A 17,415-nucleotide genomic window follows, 5' to 3' on the forward strand; every position below is an offset into this window, starting at 1 on the left:
GAAATGTGTCATCATCCCAGCCTTTACAGATATATTTGATTAGTCTCTGAAGTGTCATCAGCCCAGCCTTTACATATAGATTTGATTAGTCTCTGAAGTGTGTCATCATCCCAGCCTTTACAGATATATTTGATTAGTCTCTGAAATGTGTCATCCCAGCCTTTACAGATAGATTTGATTAGTCTCTGAAATGTGTCATCATCCCAGCCTTTACAGAGAGATTTGATTAGTCTCTGAAATGTGTCATCATCCCAGCCTTTACAGATAGATTTGATTAGTCTCTGAAATGTGTCATCATCCCAGCCTTTACATATAGATTTGATTAGTCTCTGAAATGTGTCATCATCCCAGCCTTTACAGATAGATTTGATTAGTCTCTGAAATGTGTCATCATCCCAGCCTTTACAGATAGATTTGATTAGTCTCTGAAATGTGTCATCATCCCAGCCTTTACAGATAGATTTGATTAGTCTCTGAAATGTGTCATCATCCCAGCCTTTACAGAGAGATTTGATTAGTCTCTGAAATGTGTCATCAGCCCAGCCTTTACAGATAGATTTGATTAGTCTCTGAAGTGTGTCATCAGCCCAGCCTTTACAGATAGATTTGATTAGTCTCTGAAGTGTGTCATCATCCCAGCCTTTACAGATAGATTTGATTAGTCTCTGAAATGTGTCATCATCCCAGCCTTTACAGATAGATTTGATTAGTCTCTGAAATGTGTCATCATCCCAGCCTTTACAGATAGATTTGATTAGTCTCTGAAATGTGTCATCATCCCAGCCTTTACAGATATATTTGATTTGTCTCTGAAGTGTGTCATCAGCCCAGCCTTTACAGATAGATTTGATTAGTCTCTGAAGTGTGTCATCATCCCAGCCTTTACAGATATATTTGATTAGTCTCTGAAATGTGTCATCATCCCAGCCTTTACAGATAGATTTGATTAGTCTCTGAAATGTTTCATCATCCCAGCCTTTACAGATATATTTGATTAGTCTCTGAAATGTGTCATCATCCCAGCCTTTACAGATATATTTGATTAGTCTCTGAAATGTGTCATCATCCCAGCCTTTACAGATAGATTTGATTAGTCTCTGAAATGTGTCATCATCCCAGCCTTTACAGATATATTTGATTAGTCTCTGAAGTGTCATCAGCCCAGCCTTTACATATAGATTTGATTAGTCTCTGAAGTGTGTCATCATCCCAGCCTTTACAGATATATTTGATTAGTCTCTGAAATGTGTCATCCCAGCCTTTACAGATAGATTTGATTAGTCTCTGAAATGTGTCATCATCCCAGCCTTTACAGAGAGATTTGATTAGTCTCTGAAATGTGTCATCATCCCAGCCTTTACAGATAGATTTGATTAGTCTCTGAAATGTGTCATCATCCCAGCCTTTACATATAGATTTGATTAGTCTCTGAAATGTGTCATCATCCCAGCCTTTACAGATAGATTTGATTAGTCTCTGAAATGTGTCATCATCCCAGCCTTTACAGATAGATTTGATTAGTCTCTGAAATGTGTCATCATCCCAGCCTTTACAGATAGATTTGATTCGTCTCTGAAATGTGTCATCATCCCAGCCTTTACAGAGAGATTTGATTAGTCTCTGAAGTGTGTCATCAGCCCAGCCTTTACATATAGATTTGATTAGTCTCTGAAGTGTGTCATCAGCCCAGCCTTTACAGATAGATTTGATTAGTCTCTGAAATGTGTCATCATCCCAGCCTTTACAGATATATTTGATTAGTCTCTGAAATGTGTCATCATCCCAGCCTTTACAGATAGATTTGATTAGTCTCTGAAATGTGTCATCATCCCAGCCTTTACAGAGAGATTTGATTAGTCTCTGAAATGTGTCATCAGCCCAGCCTTTACAGATAGATTTGATTAGTCTCTGAAGTGTGTCATCAGCCCAGCCTTTACAGATAGATTTGATTAGTCTCTGAAATGTGTCATCAGCCCAGCCTACACCTGGTACTCTTCTAGCACAGACGTTTGTGATAATGGCAACTTTTTCCTTGTTGAAGTAGGTCAATTCCACAGTAACGGAATTATGCTTTGTCTCAGTTTTTCACTTTAAAGTGTATGCCACTGGAGCGGAGTACAGTAGAGCAGTGCAGTAGAGCAGTGCAGTAGAGCAGTGCAGTAGAGCAGTGCAGTAGAGCAGTGCAGTAGAGCAGTGCAGTAGTGCAGTGCAGTACAGTAGAGCAGTGCAGTACAGTAGAGCAGTACAGTAGAGCAGTGCAGTATAGTAGAGCAGTGCAGTACAGTAGAGCAGTGCAGTAGAGCAGTGCAGTACAGTAGAGCAGTGCAGTAGAGCAGTGCAGTACAGTAGTGCAGTACAGTAGAGCAGTACAGTAGAGCAGTACAGTAGAGCGGTGCAGTACAGTAGAGCAGTGCAGTACAGTAGAGCAGTACAGTACAGTACAGTACAGTAGAGCAGTGCAGTAGAGCAGTGCAGTAGAGCAGTACAGTAGAGCAGTACAGTAGAGCAGTACAGTAGAGCAGTGCAGTAGAGCAGTGCAGTAGAGCAGTACAGTAGAGCAGTACAGTAGAGCAGTGCAGTAGATCAGTACAGTAGAGCAGTAGAGCAGTGCAGTAGAGCAGTGCAGTAGAGCAGTACAGTAGAGCAGTACAGTAGATTATTACAGTAGAGCAGTACAGTACAGTAGAGCAGTGCAGTAGAGACAGTAGAGCAGTACAGTAGAGCAGTACAGTAGAGCAGTACAGTAGAGCAGTACAGTAGAGCAGTGCAGTAGAGCAGTACAGTAGAGCAGTGCAGTAGATCAGTACAGTAGAGCAGTAGAGCAGTACAGTAGAGCAGTGCAGTAGAGCAGTAGAGCAGTACAGTAGAGCAGTACAGTAGAGCAGTACAGTAGAGCAGTAGAGTAGAGCAGTAGAGTAGAGCAGTAGAGTAGAGCAGTGCAGTAGAGCAGTGCAGTAGAGCAGTACAGTAGAGCAGTACAGTAGAGCAGTACAGTAGAGCAGTGCAGTAGAGCAGTGCAGTAGAGCAGTACAGTAGAGCAGTACAGTAGAGCAGTACAGTACAGTAGAGCAGTACAGTAGAGCAGTACAGTAGAGCAGTGCAGTAGAGCAGTACAGTAGAGCAGTGCAGTAGAGCAGTGCAGTAGAGCAGTGCAGTAGAGCAGTACAGTAGAGCAGTACAGTAGAGCAGTGCAGTAGAGCAGTGCAGTAGAGCAGTGCAGTAGAGCAGTGCAGTAGAGCAGTAGAGTAGAGCAGTGCAGTAGAGCAGTGCAGTAGAGCAGTGCAGTAGAGCAGTGCAGTAGAGCAGTAGAGTAGAGCAGTGCAGTAGAGCAGTGCAGTAGAGTAGAGCAGTAGAGTAGAGCAGTAGAGCAGTGCAGTAGAGCAGTGCAGTAGAGCAGTGCAGTAGAGCAGTGCAGTAGAGCAGTAGAGTAGAGCAGTAGAGCAGAGCAGTGCAGTAGAGTAGAGTAGAGCAGTGCAGTGCAGTAGAGCAGTGCAGTAGAGTAGAGCAGTAGAGCAGTGCAGTAGAGTAGAGCAGTACAGTACAGTAGAGCAGTAGAGTAGAGCAGTAGAGCAGTATAGTAGAGTAGAGCAGAGCAGTAGAGTAGAGCAGTAGAGTAGAGCAGTAGAGCAGTGCAGTAGAGTAGAGCAGTAGAGTAGAGCAGTAGAGCAGTGCAGTAGAGCAGTAGAGTAGAGCAGTAGAGCAGTAGAGTAGAGCAGTAGAGTAGAGCAGTAGAGTAGAGCAGTAGAGTAGAGCAGTAGAGTAGAGCAGTAGAGTAGAGCAGTAGAGCAGTACAGTAGAGCAGTACAGTAGAGCAGTGCAGTAGCGCAGTACAGTAGAGTAGAGCAGTGCAGTAGAGCAGTGCAGTAGAGCAGTGCAGTAGAGCAGTGCAGTAGAGCAGTGCAGTAGAGCAGTGCAGTAGAGCAGTAGAGCAGTGCAGTAGAGTAGAGCAGTAGAGCAGTGCAGTAGAGCAGTGCAGTACAGTAGAGCAGTACAGTAGAGCAGTAGAGTAGAGCAGTAGAGTAGAGCAGTAGAGTAGAGCAGTAGAGCAGTAGAGCAGTGCAGTAGAGTAGAGCAGTAGAGTAGAGCAGTAGAGCAGTGCAGTAGAGTAGAGCAGTACAGTACAGTAGAGCAGTAGAGTAGAGCAGTAGAGCAGTATAGTAGAGTAGAGCAGTAGAGCAGAGCAGTAGAGTAGAGCAGTGCAGTAGAGTAGAGCAGTAGAGTAGAGCAGTATAGTACAGTAGAGCAGTGCAGTAGAGCAGTGCAGTAGAGTAGAAGAGTAGAGCAGTAGAGTAGAGCAGTAGAGTAGAGCAGTAGAGTAGAGCAGTAGAGTAGAGCAGTAGAGTAGAGCAGTAGAGTAGAGCAGTAGAGTAGAGCAGTAGAGTAGAGCAGTACAGTAGAGTAGAGCAGTAGAGTAGAGTAGAGCAGTACAGTAGAGCAGTACAGTAGAGCAGTACAGTAGAGCAGTAGAGTAGAGCAGTACAGTAGAGCAGTACAGTAGAGCAGTACAGTAGAGCAGTGCAGTAGAGCAGTGCAGTAGAGCAGTGCAGTAGAGCAGTGCAGTAGAGCAGTACAGTAGAGCAGTGCAGTAGAGCAGTACAGTAGAGCAGTACAGTAGAGCAGTGCAGTAGCGCAGTACAGTAGAGTAGAGCAGTAGAGTAGAGCAGTGCAGTAGAGCAGTGCAGTAGAGCAGTGCAGTAGAGCAGTGCAGTAGAGCAGTATAGCAGTACAGTAGAGCAGTACAGTAGAGCAGTGCAGTAGAGCAGTGCAGTACAGTAGAGCAGTACAGTAGAGCAGTGCAGTAGAGCAGTGCAGTAGAGCAGTGCAGTGCAGTAGAGCAGTGCAGTAGAGCAGTGCAGTAGAGCAGTGCAGTAGAGCAGTGCAGTAGAGCAGTGCAGTAGAGTAGAGCAGTAGAGCAGTACAGTAGAGCAGTACAGTAGAGCAGTACAGTAGAGCAGTACAGTACAGTAGAGCAGTACAGTACAGTAGAGCAGTGCAGTAGAGCAGTACAGTAGAGCAGTACAGTAGAGCAGTGCAGTAGAGCAGTGCAGTAGAGCAGTACAGTAGAGCAGTACAGTAGAGTTGAGCAGTGCAGTAGAGCAGTACAGTAGAGTAGAGCAGTGCAGTAGAGCAGTGCAGTAGAGCAGTGCAGTAGAGCAGTGCAGTAGAGCAGTACAGTACAGTAGAGCAGTACAGGAGAGCAGTACATTAGAGCAGTACAGTAGAGCAGTACAGTACAGTAGAGCAGTGCAGTAGAGCAGTACAGTAGAGTAGAGCAGTACAGTAGAGTAGAGCAGTACAGTACAGTAGAGCAGTACAGTAGAGCAGTACAGTAGAGCAGTACAGTACAGTAGAGCAGTACAGTAGAGCAGTACAGTAGAGCAGTACAGTAGAGCAGTACAGTAGAGCAGTACAGTAGAGCAGTACAGTACAGTAGAGCAGTACAGTACAGTAGAGCAGTACAGTACAGCAGTGCAGTAGAGCAGTGCAGTAGAGCAGTACAGTAGAGCAGTGCAGTAGAGCAGTGCAGTAGAGCAGTACAGTAGAGCAGTACAGTAGAGCAGTACAGTAGAGCAGTACAGTACAGTAGAGCAGTACAGTAGAGCAGTACAGTACAGTAGAGCAGTACAGTAGAGCAGTACAGGAGAGCAGTACAGTAGAGCAGTGCAGTAGAGCAGTAGAGTAGAGCAGAGCAGTAGAGTAGAGCAGTAGAGTAGAGCAGTGCAGTAGAGCAGTGCAGTAGAGCAGTGCAGTAGAGCAGTGCAGTAGAGCAGTACAGTAGAGCAGTACAGTAGAGCAGTGCAGTAGAGCAGTGCAGTAGAGCAGTGCAGTAGAGCAGTGCAGTAGAGCAGTGCAGTAGAGCAGTGCAGTAGAGCTGTACAGTAGAGCAGTGCAGTAGAGCAGTAGAGCAGAGCAGTAGAGCAGAGCAGTAGAGCAGAGCAGTAGAGTAGAACAGTAGAGCAGTACAGTAGAGCAGTACAGTAGAGCAGTACAGTAGAGCAGTACAGTAGAGCAGTACAGTACAGTAGAGCAGTACAGTACAGTAGAGCAGTACAGTACAGCAGTGCAGTAGAGCAGTGCAGTAGAGCAGTACAGTAGAGCAGTGCAGTAGAGCAGTGCAGTAGAGCAGTACAGTAGAGCAGTACAGTAGAGCAGTACAGTACAGTAGAGCAGTACAGTAGAGCAGTACAGTACAGTAGAGCAGTACAGTAGAGCAGTACAGGAGAGCAGTACAGTAGAGCAGTGCAGTAGAGCAGTAGAGTAGAGCAGAGCAGTAGAGTAGAGCAGTAGAGTAGAGCAGTGCAGTAGAGCAGTGCAGTAGAGCAGTGCAGTAGAGCAGTGCAGTAGAGCAGTACAGTAGAGCAGTACAGTAGAGCAGTGCAGTAGAGCAGTGCAGTAGAGCAGTGCAGTAGAGCAGTGCAGTAGAGCTGTACAGTAGAGCAGTAGAGCAGAGCAGTAGAGTAGAGCAGTAGAGTAGAGCAGTGCAGTAGAGCAGTGCAGTAGAGCAGTACAGTAGAGCAGTGCAGTAGAGCAGTGCAGTAGAGCAGTGCAGTAGAGCAGTACAGTAGAGCAGTACAGTAGAGCAGTGCAGTACTACTTTTTTCAGGCTCTTTCTCTCCCCTCTCCCTGCAGGAGTAGATTTTAAGATCAAGACGGTGGAGCTGAGAGGGAAGAAGATCAGGTTGCAGATCTGGTGAGTCAACAGGAAACAGGAAGTCATCATCAGTCCGTATCTCTAATACATTCCTGGTGCATTTCCTCTGTCTCACTTTCTGTCTCATTACCTAACACAGACTGACTTACGGTACTGTAGTGTACTATACTGTACCCATTCATCTGGGCTCCATCACTGTCAGTCAGTCTCCATGTAACCCTGCTCTACCTAGGTTACATCAGTCAGTCTCCATGTAACCCTGCTCTACCTAGGTTACATCAGTCAGTCTCCATGTAACCCTGCTCTACCTAGGTTACATCAGTCAGTCTCCATGTAACTCTGCTCTACCTAGGTTACATCAGTCAGTCTCCATGTAACCCTGCTCTACCTAGGTTACATCAGTCAGTCAGTCTCCATGTAATCCCTGCTCTACCTAGTTTACATCAGTCAGTCAGTCTCCATGTAACCCTGCTCTACCTAGGTTACATCAGTCAGTCAGTCTCCATGTAACCCTGCTCTACCTAGGTTACATCAGACAGTCAGTCTCCATGTAACCCTGCTCTACCTAGGTTACATCAGTCAGTCTCCATGTAACCCTGCTCTACCTAGGTTACATCAGTCAGTCTCCATGTAACCCTGCTCTACCTAGGTTACATCAGTCAGTCTCCATGTAACCCTGCTCTACCTAGGTTACATCAGTCAGTCTCCATGTAACCCTGCTCTACCTAGGTTACATCAGTCAGTCTCCATGTAACCCTGCTCTACCTAGGTTACATCAGTCAGTCTCCATGTAACCCTGCTCTACCTAGGTTACATCAGTCAGTCTCCATGTAACCCTGCTCTACCTAGGTTACATCAGTCAGTCAGTCTCCATGTAACCCTGCTCTACCTAGGTTACATCAGTCAGTCAGTCTCCATGTAACCCTGCTCTACCTAGGTTACATCAGTCAGTCAGTCTCCATGTAACCCTGCTCTACCTAGGTTACATCAGTCAGTCAGTCTCCATGTAACCCTGCTCTACCTAGGTTACATCAGACAGTCAGTCTCCATGTAACCCTGCTCTACCTAGGTTACATCAGTCAGTCTCCATGTAACCCTGCTCTACCTAGGTTACATCAGTCAGTCTCCATGTAACCCTGCTCTACCTAGGTTACATCAGTCAGTCTCCATGTAACCCTGCTCTACCTAGGTTACATCAGTCAGTCTCCATGTAACCCTGCTCTACCTAGGTTACATCAGTCAGTCTCCATGTAACCCTGCTCTACCTAGGTTACATCAGTCAGTCAGTCTCCATGTAACCCTGCTCTACCTAGGTTACATCAGTCAGTCTCCATGTAACCCTGCTCTACCTAGGTTACATCAGTCAGTCAGTCTCCATGTAACCCTGCTCTACCTAGGTTACATCAGTCAGTCAGTCTCCATGTAACCCTGCTCTACCTAGGTTACATCAGCCCATTACAGTCAGTCTCCATGTAACCCTGCTCTACCTAGGTTACATCAGTCAGTCTCCATGTAACCCTGCTCTACCTAGGTTACATCAGTCAGTCTCCATGTAACCCTGCTCTACCTAGGTTACATCAGTCAGTCTCCATGTAACCCTGCTCTACCTAGGTTACATCAGTCAGTCTCCATGTAACCCTGCTCTACCTAGGTTACATCAGTCAGTCTCCATGTAACCCTGCTCTACCTAGGTTACATCAGTCAGTCAGTCTCCATGTAACCCTGCTCTACCTAGGTTACATCAGTCAGTCTCCATGTAACCCTGCTCTACCTAGGTTACATCAGTCAGTCTCCATGTAACCCTGCTCTACCTAGGTTACATCAGTCAGTCTCCATGTAACCCTGCTCTACCTAGGTTACATCAGTCAGTCAGTCTCCATGTAACCCTGCTCTACCTAGGTTACATCAGTCAGTCAGTCTCCATGTAACCCTGCTCTACCTAGGTTACATCAGTCAGTCAGTCTCCATGTAACCCTGCTCTACCTAGGTTACATCAGACAGTCAGTCTCCATGTAACCCTGCTCTACCTAGGTTACATCAGTCAGTCTCCATGTAACCCTGCTCTACCTAGGTTACATCAGTCAGTCTCCATGTAACCCTGCTCTACCTAGGTTACATCAGTCAGTCTCCATGTAACCCTGCTCTACCTAGGTTACATCAGTCAGTCTCCATGTAACCCTGCTCTACCTAGGTTACATCAGTCAGTCTCCATGTAACCCTGCTCTACCTAGGTTACATCAGTCAGTCAGTCTCCATGTAACCCTGCTCTACCTAGGTTACATCAGTCAGTCTCCATGTAACCCTGCTCTACCTAGGTTACATCAGTCAGTCAGTCTCCATGTAACCCTGCTCTACCTAGGTTACATCAGTCAGTCAGTCTCCATGTAACCCTGCTCTACCTAGGTTACATCAGACAGTCAGTCTCCATGTAACCCTGCTCTACCTAGGTTACATCAGTCAGTCTCCATGTAACCCTGCTCTACCTAGGTTACATCAGTCAGTCTCCATGTAACCCTGCTCTACCTAGGTTACATCAGTCAGTCTCCATGTAACCCTGCTCTACCTAGGTTACATCAGTCAGTCTCCATGTAACCCTGCTCTACCTAGGTTACATCAGTCAGTCAGTCTCCATGTAACCCTGCTCTACCTAGGTTACATCAGTCAGTCAGTCTCCATGTAACCCTGCTCTACCTAGGTTACATCAGTCAGTCTCCATGTAACCCTGCTCTACCTAGGTTACATCAGTCAGTCTCCATGTAACCCTGCTCTACCTAGGTTACATCAGTCAGTCTCCATGTAACCCTGCTCTACCTAGGTTACATCAGTCAGTCTCCATGTAACCCTGCTCTACCTAGGTTACATCAGTCAGTCAGTCTCCATGTAACCCTGCTCTACCTAGGTTACATCAGTCAGTCAGTCTCCATGTAACCCTGCTCTACCTAGGTTACATCAGTCAGTCAGTCTCCATGTAACCCTGCTCTACCTAGGTTACATCAGTCAGTCAGTCTCCATGTAACCCTGCTCTACCTAGGTTACATCAGTCAGTCAGTCTCCATGTAACCCTGCTCTACCTAGGTTACATCAGTCAGTCAGTCTCCATGTAACCCTGCTCTACCTAGGTTACATCAGTCAGTCAGTCTCCATGTAACCCTGCTCTACCTAGGTTACAGTCAGTCAGTCTCCATGTAACCCTGCTCTACCTAGGTTACATCAGTCAGTCTCCATGTAACCCTGCTCTACCTAGGTTACAGTCAGTCAGTCTCCATGTAACCCTGCTCTACCTAGGTTACATCAGTCAGTCAGTCTCCATGTAACCCTGCTCTACCTAGGTTACATCAGTCAGTCTCCATGTAACCCTGCTCTACCTAGGTTACATCAGTCAGTCTCCATGTAACCCTGCTCTACCTAGGTTACATCAGTCAGTCTCCATGTAACCCTGCTCTACCTAGGTTACATCAGTCAGTCTCCATGTAACCCTGCTCTACCTAGGTTACAGTCAGTCAGTCTCCATGTAACCCTGCTCTACCTAGGTTACATCAGTCAGTCAGTCTCCATGTAACCCTGCTCTACCTAGGTTACATCAGTCAGTCTCCATGTAACCCTGCTCTACCTAGGTTACATCAGTCAGTCTCCATGTAACCCTGCTCTACCTAGGTTACATCAGTCAGTCTCCATGTAACCCTGCTCTACCTAGGTTACATCAGTCAGTCTCCATGTAACCCTGCTCTACCTAGGTTACATCAGTCAGTCTCCATGTAACCCTGCTCTACCTAGGTTACATCAGTCAGTCTCCATGTAACCCTGCTCTACCTAGGTTACATCAGTCAGTCTCCATGTAACCCTGCTCTACCTAGGTTACATCAGTCAGTCTCCATGTAACCCTGCTCTACCTAGGTTACATCAGTCAGTCTCCATGTAACCCTGCTCTACCTAGGTTACATCAGTCAGTCAGTCTCCATGTAACCCTGCTCTACCTAGGTTACATTCAGTCAGTCTCCATGTAACCCTGCTCTACCTAGGTTACATCAGTCAGTCAGTCTCCATGTAACCCTGCTCTACCTAGGTTACATCAGTCAGTCAGTCTCCATGTAACCCTGCTCTACCTAGGTTACATCAGTCAGTCAGTCTCCATGTAACCCTGCTCTACCTAGGTTACATCAGTCAGTCTCCATGTAACCCTGCTCTACCTAGGTTACATCAGTCAGTCTCCATGTAACCCTGCTCTACCTAGGTTACATCAGTCAGTCTCCATGTAACCCTGCTCTACCTAGGTTACATCAGTCAGTCTCCATGTAACCCTGCTCTACCTAGGTTACATCAGTCAGTCTCCATGTAACCCTGCTCTACCTAGGTTACATCAGTCAGTCAGTCTCCATGTAACCCTGCTCTACCTAGGTTACATCAGTCAGTCAGTCTCCATGTAACCCTGCTCTACCTAGGTTACATCAGTCAGTCAGTCTCCATGTAACCCTGCTCTACCTAGGTTACAGTCAGTCAGTCTCCATGTAACCCTGCTCTACCTAGGTTACATCAGACAGTCAGTCTCCATGTAACCCTGCTCTACCTAGGTTACATCAGTCAGTCTCCATGTAACCCCTGCTCTACCTAGGTTACATCAGTCCAGTCTCCATGTAACCCTGCTCTACCTAGGTTACATCAGTCAGTCTCCATGTAACCCTGCTCTACCTAGGTTACATCAGTCAGTCTCCATGTAACCCTGCTCTACCTAGGTTACATCAGTCAGTCTCCATGTAACCCTGCTCTACCTAGGTTACATCAGTCAGTCAGTCTCCATGTAACCCTGCTCTACCTAGGTTACATCAGTCAGTCTCCATGTAACCCTGCTCTACCTAGGTTACATCAGTCAGTCTCCATGTAACCCTGCTCTACCTAGGTTACATCAGTCAGTCTCCATGTAACCCTGCTCTACCTAGGTTACATCAGTCAGTCAGTCTCCATGTAACCCTGCTCTACCTAGGTTACATCAGTCAGTCAGTCTCCATGTAACCCTGCTCTACCTAGGTTACATCAGTCAGTCAGTCTCCATGTAACCCTGCTCTACCTAGGTTACATCAGTCAGTCAGTCTCCATGTAACCCTGCTCTACCTAGGTTACATCAGTCAGTCTCCATGTAACCCTGCTCTACCTAGGTTACATCAGTCAGTCTCCATGTAACCCTGCTCTACCTAGGTTACATCAGTCAGTCTCCATGTAACCCTGCTCTACCTAGGTTACATCAGTCAGTCTCCATGTAACCCTGCTCTACCTAGGTTACATCAGTCAGTCTCCATGTAACCCTGCTCTACCTAGGTTACATCAGTCAGTCAGTCTCCATGTAACCCTGCTCTACCTAGGTTACATCAGTCAGTCTCCATGTAACCCTGCTCTACCTAGGTTACATCAAGTCAGTCTCCATGTAACCCTGCTCTACCTAGGTTACATCAGTCAGTCAGTCTCCATGTAACCCTGCTCTACCTAGGTTACATCAGTCAGTCAGTCTCCATGTAACCCTGCTCTACCTAGGTTACATCAGTCAGTCTCCATGTAACCCTGCTCTACCTAGGTTACATCAGTCAGTCTCCATGTAACCCTGCTCTACCTAGGTTACATCAGTCAGTCTCCATGTAACCCTGCTCTACCTAGGTTACATCAGTCAGTCTCCATGTAACCCTGCTCTACCTAGGTTACATCAGTCAGTCTCCATGTAACCCTGCTCTACCTAGGTTACATCAGTCAGTCAGTCTCCATGTAACCCTGCTCTACCTAGGTTACATCAGTCAGTCAGTCTCCATGTAACCCTGCTCTACCTAGGTTACATCAGTCAGTCTCCATGTAACCCTGCTCTACCTAGGTTACATCAGTCAGTCTCCATGTAATCCCTGCTCTACCTAGGTTACATCAGTCAGTCTCCATGTAATCCCTGCTCTACCTAGGTTACATCAGTCAGTCAGTCTCCATGTAACCCTGCTCTACCTAGGTTACATCAGTCAGTCTCCATGTAATCCCTGCTCTACCTAGGTTACATCAGTCAGTCTCCATGTAACCCTGCTCTACCTAGGTTACATCAGTCAGTCTCCATGTAACCCTGCTCTACCTAGGTTACATCAGTCAGTCAGTCTCCATGTAACCCTGCTCTACCTAGGTTACATCAGTCAGTCAGTCTCCATGTAACCCTGCTCTACCTAGGTTACATCAGTCAGTCTCCATGTAACCCTGCTCTACCTAGGTTACATCAGTCAGTCTCCATGTAACCCTGCTCTACCTAGGTTACATCAGTCAGTCTCCATGTAACCCTGCTCTACCTAGGTTACATCAGTCAGTCTCCATGTAATCCCTGCTCTACCTAGGTTACATCAGTCAGTCTCCATGTAACCCTGCTCTACCTAGGTTACATCAGTCAGTCTCCATGTAACCCTGCTCTACCTAGGTTACATCAGTCAGTCTCCATGTAACCCTGCTCTACCTAGGTTACATCAGTCAGTCAGTCTCCATGTAACCCTGCTCTACCTAGGTTACATCAGTCAGTCTCCATGTAATCCCTGCTCTACCTAGGTTACATCAGTCAGTCTCCATGTAACCCTGCTCTACCTAGGTTACATCAGTCAGTCTCCATGTAACCCTGCTCTACCTAGGTTACATCAGTCAGTCTCCATGTAACCCTGCTCTACCTAGGTTACATCAGTCAGTCTCCATGTAACCCTGCTCTACCTAGGTTACATCAGTCAGTCAGTCTCCATGTAACCCTGCTCTACCTAGGTTACATCAGTCAGTCAGTCTCCATGTAACCCTGCTCTACCTAGGTTACATCAGTCAGTCAGTCTCCATGTAACCCTGCTCTACCTAGGTTACATCAGTCAGTCAGTCTCCATGTAACCCTGCTCTACCTAGGTTACATCAGTCAGTCAGTCTCCATGTAACCCTGCTCTACCTAGGTTACATCAGTCAGTCAGTCTCCATGTAACCCTGCTCTACCTAGGTTACATCAGTCAGTCTCCATGTAACCCTGCTCTACCTAGGTTACATCAGTCAGTCTCCATGTAACCCTGCTCTACCTAGGTTACATCAGTCAGTCTCCATGTAACCCTGCTCTACCTAGGTTACATCAGTCAGTCAGTCTCCATGTAACCCTGCTCTACCTAGGTTACATCAGTCAGTCAGTCTCCATGTAACCCTGCTCTACCTAGGTTACATCAGTCAGTCTCCATGTAACCCTGCTCTACCTAGGTTACAAGTCAGTCAGTCTCCATGTAACCCTGCTCTACCTAGGTTACATCAGTCAGTCTCCATGTAACCCTGCTCTACCTAGGTTACATCAGTCAGTCTCCATGTAACCCTGCTCTACCTAGGTTACATCAGTCAGTCAGTCTCCATGTAACCCTGCTCTACCTAGGTTACATCAGTCAGTCTCCATGTAACCCTGCTCTACCTAGGTTACATCAGTCAGTCTCCATGTAACCCTGCTCTACCTAGGTTACATCAGTCAGTCTCCATGTAACCCTGCTCTACCTAGGTTACATCAGTCAGTCTCCATGTAACCCTGCTCTACCTAGGTTACATCAGTCAGTCTCCATGTAACCCTGCTCTACCTAGGTTACATCAGTCAGTCTCCATGTAACCCTGCTCTACCTAGGTTACATCAGTCAGTCTCCATGTAACCCTGCTCTACCTAGGTTACATCAGTCAGTCAGTCTCCATGTAACCCTGCTCTACCTAGGTTACATCAGTCAGTCAGTCTCCATGTAACCCTGCTCTACCTAGGTTACATCAATCAGTCTCCATGTAACCCTGCTCTACCTAGGTTACATCAGTCAGTCAGTCTCCATGTAACCCTGCTCTACCTAGGTTACATCAGTCAGTCAGTCTCCATGTAATCCCTGCTCTACCTAGGTTACATCAGTCAGTCTCCATGTAATCCCTGCTCTACCTAGGTTACATCAGTCAGTCTCCATGTAACCCTGCTCTACCTAGGTTACATCAGTCAGTCTCCATGTAATCCCTGCTCTACCTAGGTTACATCAGTCAGTCTCCATGTAACCCTGCTCTACCTAGGTTACATCAGTCAGTCTCCATGTAACCCTGCTCTACCTAGGTTACATCAGTCAGTCAGTCTCCATGTAACCCTGCTCTACCTAGGTTACATCAGTCAGTCAGTCTCCATGTAACCCTGCTCTACCTAGGTTACATCAGTCAGTCAGTCTCCATGTAACCCTGCTCTACCTAGGTTACATCAGTCAGTCAGTCTCCATGTAACCCTGCTCTACCTAGGTTACATCAGTCAGTCTCCATGTAACCCTGCTCTACCTAGGTTACATCAGTCAGTCTCCATGTAACCCTGCTCTACCTAGGTTACATCAGTCAGTCTCCATGTAACCCTGCTCTACCTAGGTTACATCAGTCAGTCAGTCTCCATGTAACCCTGCTCTACCTAGGTTACATCAGTCAGTCTCCATGTAACCCTGCTCTACCTAGGTTACATCAGTCAGTCTCCATGTAACCCTGCTCTACCTAGGTTACATCAGTCAGTCTCCATGTAACCCTGCTCTACCTAGGTTACATCAGTCAGTCTCCATGTAACCCTGCTCTACCTAGGTTACATCAGTCAGTCTCCATGTAACCCTGCTCTACCTAGGTTACATCAGTCAGTCTCCATGTAACCCTGCTCTACCTAGGTTACATCAGTCAGTCAGTCTCCATGTAACCCTGCTCTACCTAGGTTACATCAGTCAGTCTCCATGTAACCCTGCTCTACCTAGGTTACATCAGTCAGTCTCCATGTAACCCTGCTCTACCTAGGTTACATCAGTCAGTCTCCATGTAACCCTGCTCTACCTAGGTTACATCAGTCAGTCTCCATGTAACCCTGCTCTACCTAGGTTACATCAGTCAGTCAGTCTCCATGTAACCCTGCTCTACCTAGGTTACATCTCAGTCAGTCTCCATGTAACCCTGCTCTACCTAGGTTACATCAGTCAGTCAGTCTCCATGTAACCCTGCTCTACCTAGGTTACATCAGTCAGTCAGTCTCCATGTAATCCCTGCTCTACCTAGGTTACATCAGTCAGTCAGTCTCCATGTAACCCTGCTCTACCTAGGTTACATCAGTCAGTCAGTCTCCATGTAACCCTGCTCTACCTAGGTTACATCAGTCAGTCAGTCTCCATGTAACCCTGCTCTACCTAGGTTACATCAGTCAGTCTCCATGTAACCCTGCTCTACCTAGGTTACATAGTCAGTCAGTCTCCATGTAACCCTGCTCTACCTAGGTTACATCAGTCAGTCTCCATGTAACCCTGCTCTACCTAGGTTACATTCAGTCAGTCTCCATGTAACCCTGCTCTACCTAGGTTACATCAGTCAGTCAGTCTCCATGTAACCCTGCTCTACCTAGGTTACATCAGTCAGTCTCCATGTAACCCTGCTCTACCTAGGTTACATCAGTCAGTCTCCATGTAACCCTGCTCTACCTAGGTTACATCAGTCAGTCAGTCTCCATGTAACCCTGCTCTACCTAGGTTACATCAGTCAGTCTCCATGTAACCCTGCTCTACCTAGGTTACATCAGTCAGTCTCCATGTAATCCCTGCTCTACCTAGGTTACATCAGTCAGTCTCCATGTAACCCTGCTCTACCTAGGTTACATCAGTCAGTCTCCATGTAATCCCTGCTCTACCTAGGTTACATCAGTCAGTCAGTCTCCATGTAACCCTGCTCTACCTAGGTTACATCAGTCAGTCTCCATGTAACCATGCTCTACCTAGGTTACATCAGTCAGTCTCCATGTAACCCTGCTCTACCTAGGTTACATCAGTCAGTCTCCATGTAACCCTGCTCTACCTAGGTTACATCAGTCAGTCTCCATGTAATCCCTGCTCTACCTAGGTTACATCAGTCAGTCTCCATGTAACCCTGCTCTACCTAGGTTACATCAGTCAGTCAGTCTCCATGTAACCCTGCTCTACCTAGGTTACATCAGACAGTCAGTCTCCATGTAACCCTGCTCTACCTAGGTTACATCAGTCAGTCAGTCTCCATGTAACCCTGCTCTACCTAGGTTACATCAGACAGTCAGTCTCCATGTAACCCTGCTCTACCTAGGTTACATCAGTCAGTCTCCATGTAACCCTGCTCTACCTAGGTTACATCACTGTCAGTCAGTCTCCATGTAACCCTGCTCTACCTAGGTTACATCAGACAGTCAGTCTCCATGTAACCCTGCTCTACCTAGGTTACATCAGTCAGTCTCCATGTAACCCTGCTCTACCTAGGTTACATCAGTCAGTCTCCATGTAACCCTGCTCTACCTAGGTTACATCACTGTCAGTCAGTCTCCATGTAATCCCTGCTCTACCTAGGTTACATCAGTCAGTCTCCATGTAACCCTGCTCTACCTAGGTTACATCAGTCAGTCAGTCTCCATGTAACCCTGCTCTACCTAGGTTACATCAGTCAGTCTCCATGTAACCCTGCTCTACCTAGGTTACATCAGTCAGTCAGTCTCCATGTAACCCTGCTCTACCTAGGTTACATCAGTCAGTCTCCATGTAACCCTGCTCTACCTAGGTTACATCAGTCAGTCTCCATGTAACCCTGCTCTACCTAGGTTACATCAGTCAGTCTCCATGTAACCCTGCTCTACCTAGGTTACATCAGTCAGTCTCCATGTAATCCCTGCTCTACCTAGGTTACATCAGTCAGTCTCCATGTAACCCTGCTCTACCTAGGTTACATCAGTCAGTCAGTCTCCATGTAACCCTGCTCTACCT

The 17,415-nt window shown here is 46.7% G+C and overlaps 1 protein-coding gene across 2 annotated transcripts in view; it reads left to right on the forward strand.

Moving 5' to 3' along the window:
• Positions 1 to 17,415, forward strand: part of LOC121580555 (ras-related protein Rab-12-like) — a 53,996-nt gene that overhangs the window by 8,469 nt on the left and 28,112 nt on the right. For both annotated transcript variants that reach the window (XM_045224657.1, XM_045224656.1), the window contains exon 2: positions 6,631 to 6,691. In XM_045224657.1, coding sequence (XP_045080592.1) covers positions 6,631 to 6,691 — 61 coding nt within the window. The remainder of the gene's footprint in view (positions 1 to 6,630; positions 6,692 to 17,415) is intronic.

Source organism: Coregonus clupeaformis, chromosome 14, assembly GCF_020615455.1.
Source record: "Coregonus clupeaformis isolate EN_2021a chromosome 14, ASM2061545v1, whole genome shotgun sequence".
NCBI classification, from domain to species: Eukaryota; Metazoa; Chordata; class Actinopteri; order Salmoniformes; family Salmonidae; genus Coregonus; species Coregonus clupeaformis.